The sequence below is a fragment of the Dipodomys merriami genome, unplaced genomic scaffold (assembly GCF_024711535.1).
Source record: "Dipodomys merriami isolate MVZ:Mamm:240054 unplaced genomic scaffold, mDipMer1.0.p SCAF_201, whole genome shotgun sequence".
In the NCBI taxonomy this organism is placed as follows: domain Eukaryota; kingdom Metazoa; phylum Chordata; class Mammalia; order Rodentia; family Heteromyidae; genus Dipodomys; species Dipodomys merriami.
The window spans coordinates 1,839,737-1,855,502 of NW_027203394.1; the positions used below are offsets into that span (position 1 = coordinate 1,839,737).

Here is a 15,766-nt window from a genome sequence, read left to right on the forward strand (position 1 = left end):
ATATTTTAGTCCTGGTTTTGAGATCAGCAATGATTGTTCAGTCATAGAGCCATGAGCAGAGTTGTGACTTTGATTGTGTTGATTGTCTCATTGCTAATGGTCCCATTTGAGGGGAAATTATTAGGGTATCTGATGAAGCGGGGATGGAGGCCAGGATTAAATGCTGCACAGTTGATTGTTAGTCACTCTTCCGTTCCACATGACACTCCTGTTCTTCTGTTGGATAATGTAAGAGCAGAACCTTTAAGCAGATATCACAAACTGTCAGAGTTGGAAATCATAAATGGTACCCTATTTTGTGACCATGAGTGATGGCCAGCTGGAGTTTGCACCTCCTTTTTCCCTGGAGTTTCCAGGCTGTTTGACACAGACAGTAGTCATTTAGTTAACTTGTTTTACTTTCTTTCTAACTCTGTCTTTTCCTTTCTCCCCTCTGGATTTAGAGAAATTTTAGAAAAATACATGTATATTGTTTTGCTTTGAAACACTGAGGTTAAACATCGCTATTAAGTTATGGTGTTCTAAGTTATCCACTCCCGTAGATAAATTTTGATATCTAAAGGACTGTGGGCAGCATGTGCTTTTGAACGTGATTTTAAGGCTTATCTTTGTTGAGTCATTTCAGCTTGGCAAGTATTGCCTGAAGTTGCCAGAGCTGGCCTATTTATCTGTTCACAGATGAACTTACTGGAGGTCTGCCATGTTCTGGGCCCCGAGGGAGCACTTGGACTACAGCTGGGGTTAGTCTCGGGTGCTGGCCAGCAAGGGTTTGTGAATCCTGGAAAGACAGCGGTGTCTTTACTCTAAAAGTGCTGCTTGTCTTAGGAGGAGGACTGATTATGTGTATCACAGTTAGTGGAAGTCAAACCAGGCCTGTACGTGTGAGCCCACAGTAACACGTCACTGGGATGAGGGCTATCCTCACAGATTGTTAACGAATTTCTCTTTCACTAATACAGCTTCTTCACGGAGAGCAGTACCTGGAGTTATATAAGCCACTTCCTAGAGAAGGTGGGTTATTACACACTATTCTGTACCATAATTTATTTTCTGATCATCTTCCAAAATGCCATTGTATTAAACTGGTATAGAGGAACCCAGCGAGGGTTATCAGCAGAGAAACCAGTCAAGATTGAGGTTAGCCACTTCAGTTACTCTAGAGATTGATGTTAGCGAGTAAGTACTTGTTTTGGTTTCATAGTAATCTTAAAATAAATTTCTCTAAGATGACATCTTACCTGGGTTGATGTATGTGTTATTAACAGTGGCATGGATCGTTTCTGTGTGTATTCCAGATTTAGTTGTCATTAAGTGTGGTGATTTATTTTACTTATTTATTCTGGGCCTGGGCGCTGTCCCTTAGCTCTTGAGCTCAAGGCGAGTACTCTACCATTTGAGCTACAGTGCCACTTTGGCTTTTACCTCTTATATGGTGCTGAGGAATGGAACCCAGGGCCTCATGCATGTGAGGCAAGCACTCTTCCACTGAGCCACCTTCCCAGCCCAATTTTTTTTTTATTCTTTAGTCTTGATACAGATTTCATAAAGCAGGCAGTGTTGAAAAATATAAAGCTGCCTCTAATTATGTTTTCTCCATTTTTTCCTTTTGGAGATATTAAGACCCAGATTACCTTAAAAACTTTTTTCTTACTGTTTTTCTTATTGCGTCACTGTAATTTGGTAAATTTGACTTGTTTCTTTCTTTGGCTATATAAAGTGGTCATATACAAAAATCAGTATTCATTTATCATTTCACATTCTATTATGTCGAGGTCAGCAAGTCGCTAGAATCTACTGTCATTTGTTCTTGAGCCTTTATATTTTACTAGACATGTTGACAGGATTTTTCACTCAGTGTATTCAAGCACACGTTTTCAAACCTTTTGTTTTCTCTGCCATGGTGCTGTGACTGGAGACTGTGTGCTAGTGCAATGTGCAAAGCATAGTCGAGTATCAGACATCCTCTGCCCTGGCTGCATATCGCAGTCACAGGGGTCAGGAATGAAGTGTGGATTCTGGACTCCGGCCCTGGAGATTGTGTGGCTGTGCTCACCAGTGTCCTCCCTCCTCCCGTCTGGGGCAGGGCGCAGCCCTGGCCGGCCGCTTAGTGCAGCCTGACCCTGGGTTCTCTGGAAGCACCGCCGTAAGGAAAGGAAGAGCATGCTGGCTTCTGCCTTGAGAGAGAGATGATAACACAGTGTCAGAAACAGGAAGGGAGAATACTCCTCAGTTTCTTCTTCCTCCTCATCCCCAAGTTACTTCTTATATTGTTCCAGTAGTGTCTGTACATTTTCATTATGTAGTTTTAACGTTTACTCTCTAATAAATGTGAATGTTCAAAATCTGAGAGTTTAGAACTTTTTAGATCCTAGAAAAGCAAACCAAATGACCACTGATTACCTTCTGTGTACAAAGCAGATGTAGCACTGATGGGACCGGGCCAGCTAGTCTTATCAGCATCTTGTAGCCACAGGGCAGTACGGAGCAAGACAAGATGGAGAGAAAGAAACTTAACAGTAGTACTGTATGTCCCGCCCATGAATCAGAACACACTCTATTCTAGAATACACTGCTCTCTACATGTTCTGAGTTTGAGTTTGTTCTTGTAATGTTTCTCTATGATGTCATTCTCTATAGATGTCTTTGACAAGGTATTGTTAGTGCAGAAGAATGCATTATTTCACCTGGGAAGTTTGGTGTTGATATAAAGTCACCAACTTTGAGTTTCTTTTTTTTTTCTTTCTTTCTTTTTTTCTTTTTTTTTGGGGGGGAAGTGGGGGGTCCGGTCGTGGGGCCTGAACTCTGGGCCTGGGCGCTGTCCCTCAGCTCTTCAGCTCAAGGCTAGCACTCTACCACTTGAGCCACAGCTCCACTTCCGGCTTTTTTCTTTTTGCTTATGTGGTGCTGAGGAATAGAATCCAGGGCCTCAGGCATGCAAGGCAAGCGCTCTACCACTGAGCCACCTTCCCAGCCAACTTTGAGTTTCTTACAGAGAATATGTGATCACCAATGATTAATGATTTTGAGCATTTTGCAAATATAATTATGCCAGATTTCCAAGATAGACTGTCATTGAACTGATTCTGTTAGTGTAGATTTAACCTTTTTTCCTTAAGTACTCATTTAGCTAATTTTCTAAAATGATAACATGCTCATTAGAAAAGCAGAAAATAAAATAAAAATAAATAATAAATGTCTGTAATTGTGCATGTACTTATCTGCTGTGTGCCGGTTGGTAATCTAATCGTGAAGCAGACATTGCTCTTGGGCAGACAGGGCTTAGCGTCTGTGTAGGAGATGAGGCAGTGGTCAGCATCGTGCGGCACGCGATGGGAGAAGTCTGGAGAGCACAGGCACACAGGCCGCCTCTAGCCCAGGACCAGACTGGACGCTGGGAAAGCTTCTTGGTGAACAGGAACCCACTCTGCAACCTGAGGGCTGATTAAGATGTAACCGTGTAGGGAGGAGGCTGAAAAGTTTAGGAGTGAGCCGAAAGTATGGCTGCTGGGGAAATGAAAAAAGCTCAGGCTTCCCAAGGACTAGCTGGGGAGGACAGGGAGATTGATTCCAGCTAGGGAGAGTGAAGAAGAGTCTTGAAGGGCCTTAGAAGGCAGGCTCAGGAAGCTATAGCCGTGAGTCTAAACGGGGAGCAGGACTGGGGGGCGTTTGCTGGCCTGGTGACACAAGGCTGGGCGCTCCCTGGCTGCTCTCACCTCCGGCTCTTACTAAGTTACTCACATCTAGAGTTTTTCTGTGTATGTTCCCTCCAGTCCACTTCCTTCACTGTCTCTCTGCCTCAATTCTTGTTTCCCGGGCTTACTAACTTCTTACTGCGTGCCACTGTGTTTGCATTTGTCGGTTTAAAGCCTCAAGTGGCAGTCCATAGACGGCAGGGTAAAGTGAAGTGGTTGTATGACTTTTTACCCGTCTCAACACCCTCTGAGACTCTCTGAAGCATGACTGGGCAGATGGGTGGTTAGCATTCACTCATTGAGAGAACAAACAAGGAAGAGGAAGAGGGTGAGTGTACCCTTAAGGAAGGATTATCTGTGGCGATGCCTCAGTTAAAAGAGGAGACAGAGGCCATAAGAAGACAGAAACATTAGAAAGAAACCAGTGGAGATTTGAGAAGGAACTGGGCAAATGGCAATGGTGCTCAGTGACTGTTGAATGGATGACGGTTCAGACACCAGGGGAGTCGCTGACGTTAAAAATGGCTGTGCTTAAAGATCCCGTTCATCACAAGTGTTAGTACTTCAAATGAAGGGATTTACTATTCTGAATTAACTAAGTTTTGTGCAATGGGCTCAAGAAAATTATTTCAAACGAATTTGCTGAAATTACAGTGAAAAAATTAAAAATCCTTTCATGTCTTAATACAATAATTTGTGTTACTTTTCATTTTAGGAAAATTAAGATGTGAAGCAGTTATTGCTGATGTCCTAGATAAAGGATCCGGCCTTGTGTTTCTTTTGGATGGTAACTACAGTTCTTAAACTAGAGTTATTACACTGATCGGCTTTATATGTAATGTAACACCACAGAAATCGACCATTCGCCTTTATGTTGGAAGCATTTGAGAACTACTTTTCTTTTGTGGTGTGCTAAGGCTTGACTTGCTTTTCGGCTCAGAGCCAGTATTCTACCAGTGCAGTCACACTTCCATGTCTGCCTTTTCTTGATGGTTAGTTGGAGATGAGTCTCTGGGATTGGTCTAACAGGGCTGACTTCAGACTGTGATCCTTAGATCTTAGCCTTCTGAATAGCTAGGATTACTGCTGTGAGCCACTGGTTTATCCATTATTATTATCATTATTACTACTATTATTATTATTGGTTGTATATCCTGGAACTTAGTGTGTGGGCTTTGTCCCTGGGCTTTTCTGCTCAAAGATAGCACTCTACCACCTGAGGGACTTTTCTTCCTGACCTGGCTTTGAACCATCATCCCCAGATCTGAGCCTCCTGAATAGGATTACTGGTGTTAAGCCACCAGTGCCAGGTGGTCTTACCCATTCTTTAGGAAGGAAGGAGGGGAGGGAGAAGAAAGTAATTGGGGCATTTCAGTGGATTAAAACAACACAACGAAAGCGCCAAGGTAAGGAATATGGCTTGAATACAAATCAAGAGAGAATTACATTTGCTGGAGCAGAAGGAATGTTGAGTAGCTATCAATTGATAGGTTGTGCCACTGATAATCTTTTCTGTGTTAGCTACTGTAAAATTGCAAAATATTTGACCACTGGATCATTATTCTTAATGCTAGTTTAGATTTTCAACTTGTACAATTAAACTTATCGGACTCATAGTTAAAATGTACCATATCCATATTTTATCTGCATTAGGAAAATAAAATGATAGCAGTCTAATAAATAGAATAGTTAAATGTAAGTTTTACTAATAGTTAACTAGTAAGCTGAACTAATTAAACTAGCCAAACTAGTAAGTTAAACTAGTAAGTTTAGTAGTTAAATATAAGTTACAGATATGTTACTAATAATTTATTTCTGTGAAAGTTTAAGAGGAAAAGAGATAGTAAAAGCTTGCAGGAAGTTTGATATTGCTCAGTATGTGGAATACAGGCCCAGTCTCTTTGGTTGTAGATCTGACTTGGGTTGGCTGTGGTTGTATGTTGACACATAATCTGAAAATTTCTCAAATGAAAACCTACCACTGTGTGAGTGGTCTGCCTCGGGCCTGCGGCCTGCACCTGCTGCTCAGCCTGGCGCAGCTGCCGCATGCTGCAGCTCAGGAAGATGAACCACCGTGGGCTGTGAGGAAGTTAATGTATTGAAAACATTTCTCAGTGCTTTTAAATTTTAGGTATGTTTTCTGTTTTCTCCTTTCCTCCCTTGTTCTTTTCCTCTTCCTTATAGTTTATGTTTTCCTACTTGTCATTCCGGAGGTCGGCCAACGTTTGGCTAAAATTCTCCAGTTGTCTCTTAGTCACTGCAACCTGCTGCACCCTTCCTTCTCTCTGAGCTACTTATTTTCCCTCAGTTATAACCTGGTCACTGGCTACCATGGACATGTAATAGGAATTACAGTTTAGATGAAATTAGGAGTATTATCTTTAGGTAAGACCCTTACTTTGTGTTTTTTTTTTTAACAAAACACTGCTGCTTTCCAATTGGTTTTTCTTTCTAATTAACCGAGTTTTAAAAAGAGTAGTTTTAGATTAACCACAATGTTGAGCAGAAAATACAGGAAGTTCTCTTTTGGCCCTAGCACATGTAACTTTTGGAAGAGTGGCCTTCACTGACACAGAGTTAGCACTCACGGTTGGTCTGTCACGGGCACACTCCTGGTTCTTGAAGAGCACTGAGAAATGGATCCATCCAGATTATGACTCAGAGTCATTTTAGTGGGGAAGTCCTCAGGTTTGCCGGCTGAGCTTCCCCTACACCCACTGCCGTCAGCCATTGCCCTTTTCTGTCTTGACAGTAAAAACGATCTCCCAGATTCCAGTGTGCAATTCAAAATCACATTTGAAGTGCTTTGACCTAGATATAAAGCAGACAGTACTAAAACCCCAGTAGATGAGTGGAGGGACAGCTCTGTCCCTTAACCTCTGCTCATCTGCTAATTTCTTGCTCATTTATCTGTTGACTTACTAGTTAATTCAGGGGCCTTTTTTGTACAACCTTCTAGTTTCTGAGACTATGATGAGCCCCTGGTGGCTACCCCTTTCTTCCTTCTGCGATCTGTGCTCTTATCCAGTGCTTTGGCATAGAACATTAGGAAGTTTTGAATGTGGTCCCATGCATTTATTTTTTTTTTTTGGTTGGTCAGGGGGTTTGAACTCTGGGCCTGGGCATTGTCCCTCAGCTCTTCAGCTCAAGGTGAGCGCTCTACCGCTTGAGCCACAGAGCCAATTCCAGTTTTATAGTGGCTTATTGTAGATAAGAGTCTCACGGATTTTCCTGCCTGGACTGGCTGTGAACCACAGTCCTCAGATCTCAGCCTCCTGAGTAGCTAGGATGACAGGCATGAGCCACCGGCGCCCGGCTGTCCCTTGCATTTTCTAGTGGAAATTTCTGTGGTGTTTATGGTAGAAAAAAATTGAAATATTATCAGTTGGGGTCTTTTAAGAAATGAGAGAAACTGCAGTTTCCTAGTATTTGTGAAGCTCTTCTTTCTGCCATCCAGAAATCAATGATTAATGCATTGAAATGAATGTGTTGGGTTATTTGTAATTTAGAGGCCCTTTCAGTAGGTGATTTCTGTCTTAAACTTGTAAAGGTATGGTTAGCTAGTTTGGTTTTTAATAATTCCTTTTTTCCCTATTTTTGTAGTCTATTCTTATGTGGAAAAAGAGCTTATCTGTTATAATCAGTTCACTGTCTTTGTTGTTGGCTCTGGAGGCTTTGGTGGTAAACAGACATCAGAAAAAGCCAAGGTAAGGCGTGGCTTTTAAAATACCTACTATTTGTACATCTTTATTATGATTCAGTACTATGTATGCAGTGTGTATTAAATCAGAATAATGATGATACTATCTGTTCAAACTCTGATCATGTTTATGTGTGCTACTGTGGTACTCTACTCATTCATTTTTATTGTAAATGGTTCTAACCTATAGTTACTTTGCTGTGTTAGAAACCAGAAGTCCTATGCCCGAGAAGTCCTAGCTGTGCTTGGAGAGTAGCTGCTTTTGACATGGCATCTTGCACTTTAGGAGACTAGGACCGTCCTGTTCTGCGGTGTGGTGTGGCCGGTGGTGTCCCCAGAGCACTACCTCAGAGCACTAGTGTTAGTGAGCTGTCTGGGCTGTGGAGCACGGCAGTGCTTTGGAAGCTTTGGCTCTAGACTCCTCAAGCCCATCTCCTCACTGTCAGAAGAAGAAGGTACTATGTGAACTTTAAATAGCTGGGGTTTTCTGTATTTTTTAAATTTAAACTATTCTTAAACAGAAGACCATTTTTGTTTGTTGGCAGTGGTGACTTGATCACCCTTAAGCAACTGAAGTTGAAATGGAAGGAAAAGGCACTGGAAGTGAGAACTCTTTTTGTCCAGCTGTGCTGATTTAGTTTATGCAAAGAATCTCCTGGTAGAAAAGCAATTTGTATAGGATTGGTGGGGAGAGTTTTGGCTTCCCGTGGGGTGAGGGTAGGAGGGCAAGGTGGATTTACAAGTCACAACTGGCCTGGCTGGCCTTTTTCTTTCCACTATACACGTAAGTAGCTGCTTCTTGTGGTGTTTCTCCCTCGGGCTTCTCTGAAGCTCACTGTGAAGATGTTAGAGGTATACACACAAATCTTCAAGTTAGCAGTCAGTCCTGAGAGACATGAAGGCCAGCACTGATTCCAAATGACTGTTGCAGAGGTGGTAATTGGAGAAAACAGTTCCCAGATTGTAAGAGTTTACTGAAGATATTGACACAATTTTAAAAAAAATTAGCAAAGGAATGCACATACTACTGCTCCTGTGTTTTATGCTAAGATTTGTTGCTCTCAGACTGTGTAAAACAAAATTTATTCACGTTTCTGCATATTAAAAATCTTAGTGTACTGATTGGTAAACTAAAACAAAAACAAACCCTGGAAGTCCCCTCTAGCTTTTTGGTGGCTGTTACTGAACTTTCATCCAACATTTCTCCGGCCTTTCCAGTTTCTAATGAATACTGTCCTCTTCACTCTTCTACAGGATTGACTTAGTACTTTCTGGAAAGTACAAAGTGGTATCTGTCTTATTTTAGTTAACATAATGGCCTGTTTGAAAGCAGAATATTCCATTGTGTGTGTGGATTGTATTTGATGGTTGTCTGGTTATTATGTCAGTGGAACTTAGTGCAACTGTGGCTGTGGCTCACTGGCCTTCTGTAGTAGGGGTACTACAGACATCAGGAGATACTTCAAGACCACTTACCCAGCTATCACTGCTCCAAACCTTGGAGAGTCTGCAATTACAGAGCAAAAAACACACCCTGCAGACTGTACTGCATGCAAATGAAACACAGGAGTGCATTTCCTGTGAAAGTTGGAAAATAGGAGCCTCGCATCTGCATCTTCCCCAAGGGCTTTTATTATCATGGTTTTTGTTTTGTTTTGTTTTTTGGTAGGAGGTATGGAGAGGAGTTTTCAAGTATGAATTTGGTACATATCTAGGCTTGGCATTAATAATGAAAAATAACTTTAATTCTCTTAATGCTCTATAAGAAAAAAGCTGGATTTATAGAAGAAACTATGTAATGCGGACAAAACAATTTGGTTTTTGTTATAGAATGCTGAAAAGTAGCTATTAGCTATTTGAATATAATTTAAACTTTGGTGGAAATCAGTTACAAATTTGCTCACATTGTTATTTTTGACATGTTCCTAAGTTTTCTTTAGTATTTTTACTTGTTGGTTTTAAGAGATCATGGTTATAAATACTTCATTTTGTTTAGATGGTAATTAATATACGCAAGGATGGTAAAAGACCAGTTTTAAAGACGGACTCAATTGAGATTGAATAATTCTTAGGGCTGTCATTGTCCTGCTTTCTCTCCTTTGTGATCTGAAGACCGGATCTGATTATATAATTCCTTACATTCGAAAGAATTAGGAAAATTGTAATTCACTTAAAACTAGGAGTGTCATTTAAAGTGTTATCCTGAACATAAGGCATTTAAAACATAAGGCATTTAGTCTACTGAAACAAGGTTGTCCACATTAGATAGAGAGAATCCAGCACCTGTAATACGAGATGACGTGTCATTGTTTTTTAAATTTCAGGTATCTGTGGCCACACCTAGTAGGCCTCCTGATGCTGTACTTACAGATACCACCTCACTTAATCAGGTAAGCAAGGCTGTTGGTCAGAAAGAAGAGATGTCCAGTGAGTTTAGGCCAGAATGGACCATCTCAGGTACAGTGAGGAGGTGATTTGTTTTCTGATAGAGGAGGTAAAATGCCTTGTCTGTGGGCAGTACCAAGTAGCCATAGCACGGGCGGACCTCAGGATTCTGCTCTCTTGGATCCAGAAGGCTGTGGCGTGGACAGAGTTCTTAGGCCTCTGCAGTAGGTCAGCATGAAACCATTATTCACTTGTTTTGTGGTATGAATTCTGTCTGATGTGTTTGATCTGAGGACTTATGCTTCCTAGAAAGCAGAAGTCTGAATTTCAGAAATGGTCTATTCAAGTAATCAAGTGATGGAAAGAACACTGTTTACAGTCTTCAGGTTAGTTTTTCTGTTTTTGGCAATACCGTACTGGTGTTTGAACTCGGTGTCTTGAGCACGGTAGTTAGGTGCTCTTCCACTTGAATCACACCCAGATAGGGTCAAGATGACTGAGACGCACCTCTGTCTCCACACAGCTGATTGCCCCATGGCCTTCCTTCCCCTTCCCCTTCCTCCCCCCCACCCCCCATCTTGTGCTTGTTTACAGCAGAGGACCTAAGGTCATTCTGGCTGCTTTGTCACCGTGTGCTTGGTGCCCACTTGCTCATTTCCCCTACAGTTGTGTGGTTTTGCATGTTTCTGCTGTCCTTTGTCTCACACTTGTCTTCTGTGGAACAAAGCTTATTTTTTTAACTCTTCCTTCCGGGGCCCTCATTTTACTTTTGTTATTTCCACTGTGGTCCATCTGTGTCTCATCTCAGTCTTGAGCATCTCCGCCTTCCTTGTCAGTGCTCTTGGCAGAAGGAGAGGGCCTTACCTGGGAGCTTCTTTAAGCACACTGAACCACGCGCTCCACCTCCTGGCCAAGTCAGAGGCCCTGGGCCGCTGTCTCTAAAGTTGCTTGATGTTTGTCTTTGAGTGTCTCTCACCAGACATACCTAGTCAGACCTGCTTTTGTTCTCGTGTGCTGCTTTAGTTCTCTCCACTCCTCTCCTTACATGTATGCTGGATCTTTTTATGTTTCTGTGCTCTTTTAGTTTTTACGCTCACTTTCATGGTTCGTTTTCTCTTTCTTCCTCAGTATATTCACATTGGCTCACGTTCTTTGGGTATTTTATTTTTATTTAGTCGTCATTTTTTATAGTACTTCAATTTTTTCAATCTGTTTCTCTCCTGAGTCAATCTTGAGTTTACTTTTTGGTTTCTTCATGCTGCTATTCTTGTTTTCGAATTTCAGATTCCCAGTATTTTTGTCCCTATATATTTAGTATTTTTGTTCTGTCTGTCTGTCTGTCTCTCTGTACTGAGGATTGAACCCAGAGCCTTGAGCCTGCTAGGCCAGTGTTCCATGCTGAGCCTTGCCACGTGGACTGCTTGACAGATAAGAGTCGGTTTGTGCCTGGAGTGCTCTGCCTAGGCTCTCGGTCAGTGTCGGCATGACAGGCAGCCTCCGTGAGTGCAGGTTCCCTCGACGTGGCCCCGTCTCTGCCTAGGCTGCTGGGACCTGCCGGCCTCCCGGTCTCAGCTCTCCTGTTGCTTCGGATGAGGCGTGCATGCGCACAGCTAGGAGTCAGAGGAGGCGTCTCAAACTTTTCTGCTCAGGTTGGCCTTGAACTGCAGTCCTGTCTTAAGAATTACAGAAAACATTTTCTGCAAATCAAACGTGCTAACCAAGACTCATCAGCAATTAAAAAAGCCATCTATGCTGATGTGGCTCAACATCCCTCCACAATTTATAGTGCATCTGGCAAGGGAAGACGGGTGGAGGCAGACCCTGAGGGTTGAGTCGGTTCATAGGTGCACTAAGTGCCCGCTCTTGGCTGCTTTGTGAATTTCCCACTTTCAATTCGGTTACACAATTTCTGTTACTTGAAAAACGGACAATGTGAATGCCAGGAGTAATGTGACTTTTTCCCAATTTCTTATACCTGAATCCTACTTAAATAAATTAGTCATGTGAAGATCTGTACGAAGCAGAAATAATCTTTTGGTAAGCTGTCAGGCTGTACTGCAGCGAGCTGACATTCTGGGTTTAGTGTGCTATCAAGTTTGAGAGATGGCTTTTGGCCTTGGTATGTCTAGAATTTGTTAGGAATTTCAGTTTAGAACATTCCATTGAAAAAGTTGACATGAATTTTGCTTCGTTAGAAGAGACTGTAGCTAGGCACTGGTGGCTCATGCCTCTAATCCTAGTTATTCAGGAGCCTGAAATCTGAGGGTGAAGCCACCCTTGTGTCTCCTATTAACCAGTAAACAAGTCAGAAGTAGAGCTGTGGTCAAGTTGGTAGAGCATCAGCCTTGAGAAAAATAGCTTAGGAATAGTGCCAGGCTCTGAGTTTACAACCCAGGACTGGCATAGAAAAACACTATGAACATTTTCCTTGTCTTCATTTTGTTTTAATGAGAGCAGACAAAAGGATTCCCTTTTGTGAAGTTCTCCTTAGACAGTGATGTGTAATATCGTTCACCATTGGCTTCCCCATTGTTGAACAGCTCTTCTTCCCCACTGATTGCACTGTCAGTTACAAAACATTTAATTTTCAGGTATTCTTTTTTAGTTATTCTGTTGTTTTTTTCTTTTTCTTCTTTTATCTTTTTTTTTTTTTTTTTTTTTTTTGGGTCGGCTGTGGGGCTTGAACTCTGGGCCTGGGCGCTGTCCCTCAGCTCTTCAGCTCAAGGTTGAGCGCTCTACCACTTGAGCCACAGTGCCACTTCTGGCCTTTTCTGTTTAGGTGGTGCTGAGGAATTGAACCAAGGGCCTCATGCACATGAGGCAAGCACTCTACCACTGAGCCGCCTTCCCAGCCCCTGTTTTTTCCTTTAATCAGAACATGACAGATTCTTATGACAGATTCTTACAGGATAGCCAGTCATATTTCCTACTCCACATCTAATGTATTCTCAGAAAACACCAAGTGCTAGTGATACTTACAGTTGTTTCTCCACAGGCTGCTTTGTACCGCCTCAGTGGAGACTGGAATCCCTTACACATTGATCCTAACTTTGCTAGTATGGCAGGTGAGTTAATAATAGGGAATCATCTAATCACATACTTACAGTGCTGCTTATATCTGGCAATCTGACTAACCTTTAAAAAATAGCTTGCATACTCTATACAGAGAGGAGTAGAATGACCGGAAGTGGCTTGCAGGAAGTTTTGTGCTTAATGTGTGGATTATGGCAGAGCAGAGCTGCCAAGGCCAGGTCTAGGGTAGCCGTTACCACAGGGCCTGGGACTGTGGGGAGGGGTGTCCCGTGATCCAGAAGGCGTGGTCATCAGAGGAAGGGAGCAGAGAACTGAAAGGTTAGACAGGAATCATCTCCCTCATAGACACCGAAGGAAATCACGGGGCAAGTTCACGGTCACAAATTGAAATGAAACAATTCTTTGTGTTCCCAGATCTCTCACATTTATTTCCTGTTTTATTCTTTCTTCCATCATTTTCTTCTAGGAAGCATTATTTACAAAATACTTTACATGTATATTAAAATGAATGGTGTAATTCAAAGACACATTTTAAGTATAACTACGTGGTACCTGTGTTCATTTTAGTTTTCTGTTCCTAGGTTTTGAGAAGCCCATATTACATGGATTATGTACCTTTGGATTTTCTGCAAGGCATGTTTTACGGCAGTTTGCAGATAATGATGTGCTGAGATTCAAGGCAATTAAGGTATATATGTTACATAATTTGAATGGTCTCTCTCTGTAATTAAGGAAACAGTTTGTCACTTAATTTAACATAAGTACTGCACTGAAGCAGTAAACATTTCTGTTACTGAATTGGCATTCAGCTCATTGTTTTCAGTAGCTATAAATAGCTCTGCTCCTCACACACCGTCTTACAGGTGTAGGTGTAACAGACTAGTTGGACTTTTTATGAATCAGTTTAATATATTCACATGTCAACTTTTAAAACCTTCAGATCTGCTTTTTCTGTTTGATAGTCTGTCGTAATTTAACTAAAAGTGTGAAGGGGCTCTATTTGGATTCTGATAAAAACATGCATCCGTAGCTCCTGATGGCTGCACATGAGCTTTAGTAGATTCAGGATTATTCACAGGCTTTCACCTGTGCCTACAATATTTTTGCATAAGTGAAAGATGTACACTCACTCAGGTGTGGAGACGCACGTTGTTCACCCTGGCACAGGGCAAGCCGAGGTAGGGCTGCATTCTCAAGCCCAGCCTGGGTCACTCAGGAAGACCCTGCTTCAGAGACCCAGGGGGGAAAAAATGCATCTTTACGTAAACTGTTGACAGCAGCATCAAATGGCACCATAAAGTTGCACTGGTTTTTTTCCCCCTGCACAGCTAGAAGATACCTTGCCTTGGATAGAACTCTGTTATTTTTATTATCCAGTCATGTGTGCACCAACAGTAAAGTATGAGCCAAAAAGTTTTGCCTTGTGTTTCCCAGACTGACTTAGTACCACTTTCAAGTGACTGTACTTAAATATGATAATGGTTTTCAAAGTTCGTTGGTAGACATTACTTGCTGATTTTGTACTTGGAAAGACATTGTACCATGCAGTTCTCTTTGTTAGTGTTTTCACATAGCTTTTTGTGTTTTCTTCCCTTTTTACTCATTGGCCTCCCAAATTTCCCCCACAAGTAGAAGTTTCATTTAAAACTTTTTAACTCCCAAATGCTGTTTTTTAAAGGCTCGTTTTGCAAAACCAGTGTATCCAGGTCAAACTCTACAAACTGAAATGTGGAAGGAAGGAAACAGAATTCATTTTCAAACCAAGGTATGAATGCTAGGGTTGGCGGAGCTTTGCTTTGTTGCTCTCTTTAAGCTCTATATGATTTCATTCTCAACACTGTTTTGTTTCTTGGTTACCACTATGTGCATATGAGATAGAAACTAGATGTTTCTTTTTACATCACTAATTGTAGTTGAAAATTAGATGCTTTATGGACCTTTTTTTGCTTATGCTTTATCTCATTAATGAAAGATCTTGCAACATCTTGCAAACCCCTAGTACAAGGGAGAATTAGAAACACTAGTGGTTTAGTGAATAAAAGTGTATCCATTAGAGTGTTTTGAGGGAGTTATTGGTGTTCTTGTAAATTACTACAAGGTCATTTTTTAAGAATGTTTTTAAAAAATAATTTTTGTTAACTAACACTTTTTGGCTTGGTCATTTTGTGGACTCTGATTTGTTGATGTTGTAAGACAGGCTTCAGAAAATCTGTTCCTAACTTGCTGCTGGCCACACAGCAGGCGGTGGGGCTGAGAAGGTGCCCAGCTGGGAGTCCGGGGCCTTTTACCCATTTTTTTTTCTCTTAAATTGATAACTGCAAATTTCTGCTTCTATGGTAGTTTTAGTGCCGAAAATTCCTTCCTGCTGCTTGCTCACAGATTAGCGTTACCTACCAGTTATTTTACTAGGCAAATTCTCCTGTTGTAATGCCTTTAGTTCAACCTCAGAGACCGTATCTGTCTGTCTCTGGAGATGTGCTCTGGCCTTGAATTTGAGATCTTCCCACTTCAGCCATCCTGAGTTCTGGAGGTAAAAGCTTGTATAACCACACCTGCCTGAGTCAATCTTTTTAACTCCAACACACACACACACACACACACACACACACACGCACGCACGTGCGCGCGCGCACACACACACACACACACACACACACACACACACAAAAGCTTGTATAACCACACCTGCCTGAGTCAATCTTTTTAACTCCAACACACACACACACACACACACACACACACACACACACAAAGCTTGTATAACCACACCTGCCTGAGTCAATCTTTTTAACTCCAACACACACACACACGCACACACACACGGGCTTTTCTCTGAACCTTGTTGCATATCTGCAACCCTCTCATTTTCTAGTTATTTCTCTTTTGGGGGGAGGGAGAGCCTACTGCTATGACAATAGAATCCAGGGTGTTGCCAATGCAAGGCAAATGCTCTGCC

At 41.8% G+C, this 15,766-nt stretch overlaps 1 protein-coding gene across 1 annotated transcript in view; it reads left to right on the plus strand.

Moving 5' to 3' along the window:
* Hsd17b4 (hydroxysteroid 17-beta dehydrogenase 4) overlaps nucleotides 1-15,766 on the plus strand; it is a 56,746-nt gene that overhangs the window by 28,546 nt on the left and 12,434 nt on the right. The window contains exons 14-20 of the mRNA XM_070031539.1: nucleotides 960-1,011; nucleotides 4,408-4,479; nucleotides 7,296-7,399; nucleotides 9,717-9,782; nucleotides 12,773-12,842; nucleotides 13,392-13,498; nucleotides 14,489-14,575. Coding sequence (XP_069887640.1) covers nucleotides 960-1,011; nucleotides 4,408-4,479; nucleotides 7,296-7,399; nucleotides 9,717-9,782; nucleotides 12,773-12,842; nucleotides 13,392-13,498; nucleotides 14,489-14,575 — 558 coding nt within the window. The remainder of the gene's footprint in view (nucleotides 1-959; nucleotides 1,012-4,407; nucleotides 4,480-7,295; nucleotides 7,400-9,716; nucleotides 9,783-12,772; nucleotides 12,843-13,391; nucleotides 13,499-14,488; nucleotides 14,576-15,766) is intronic.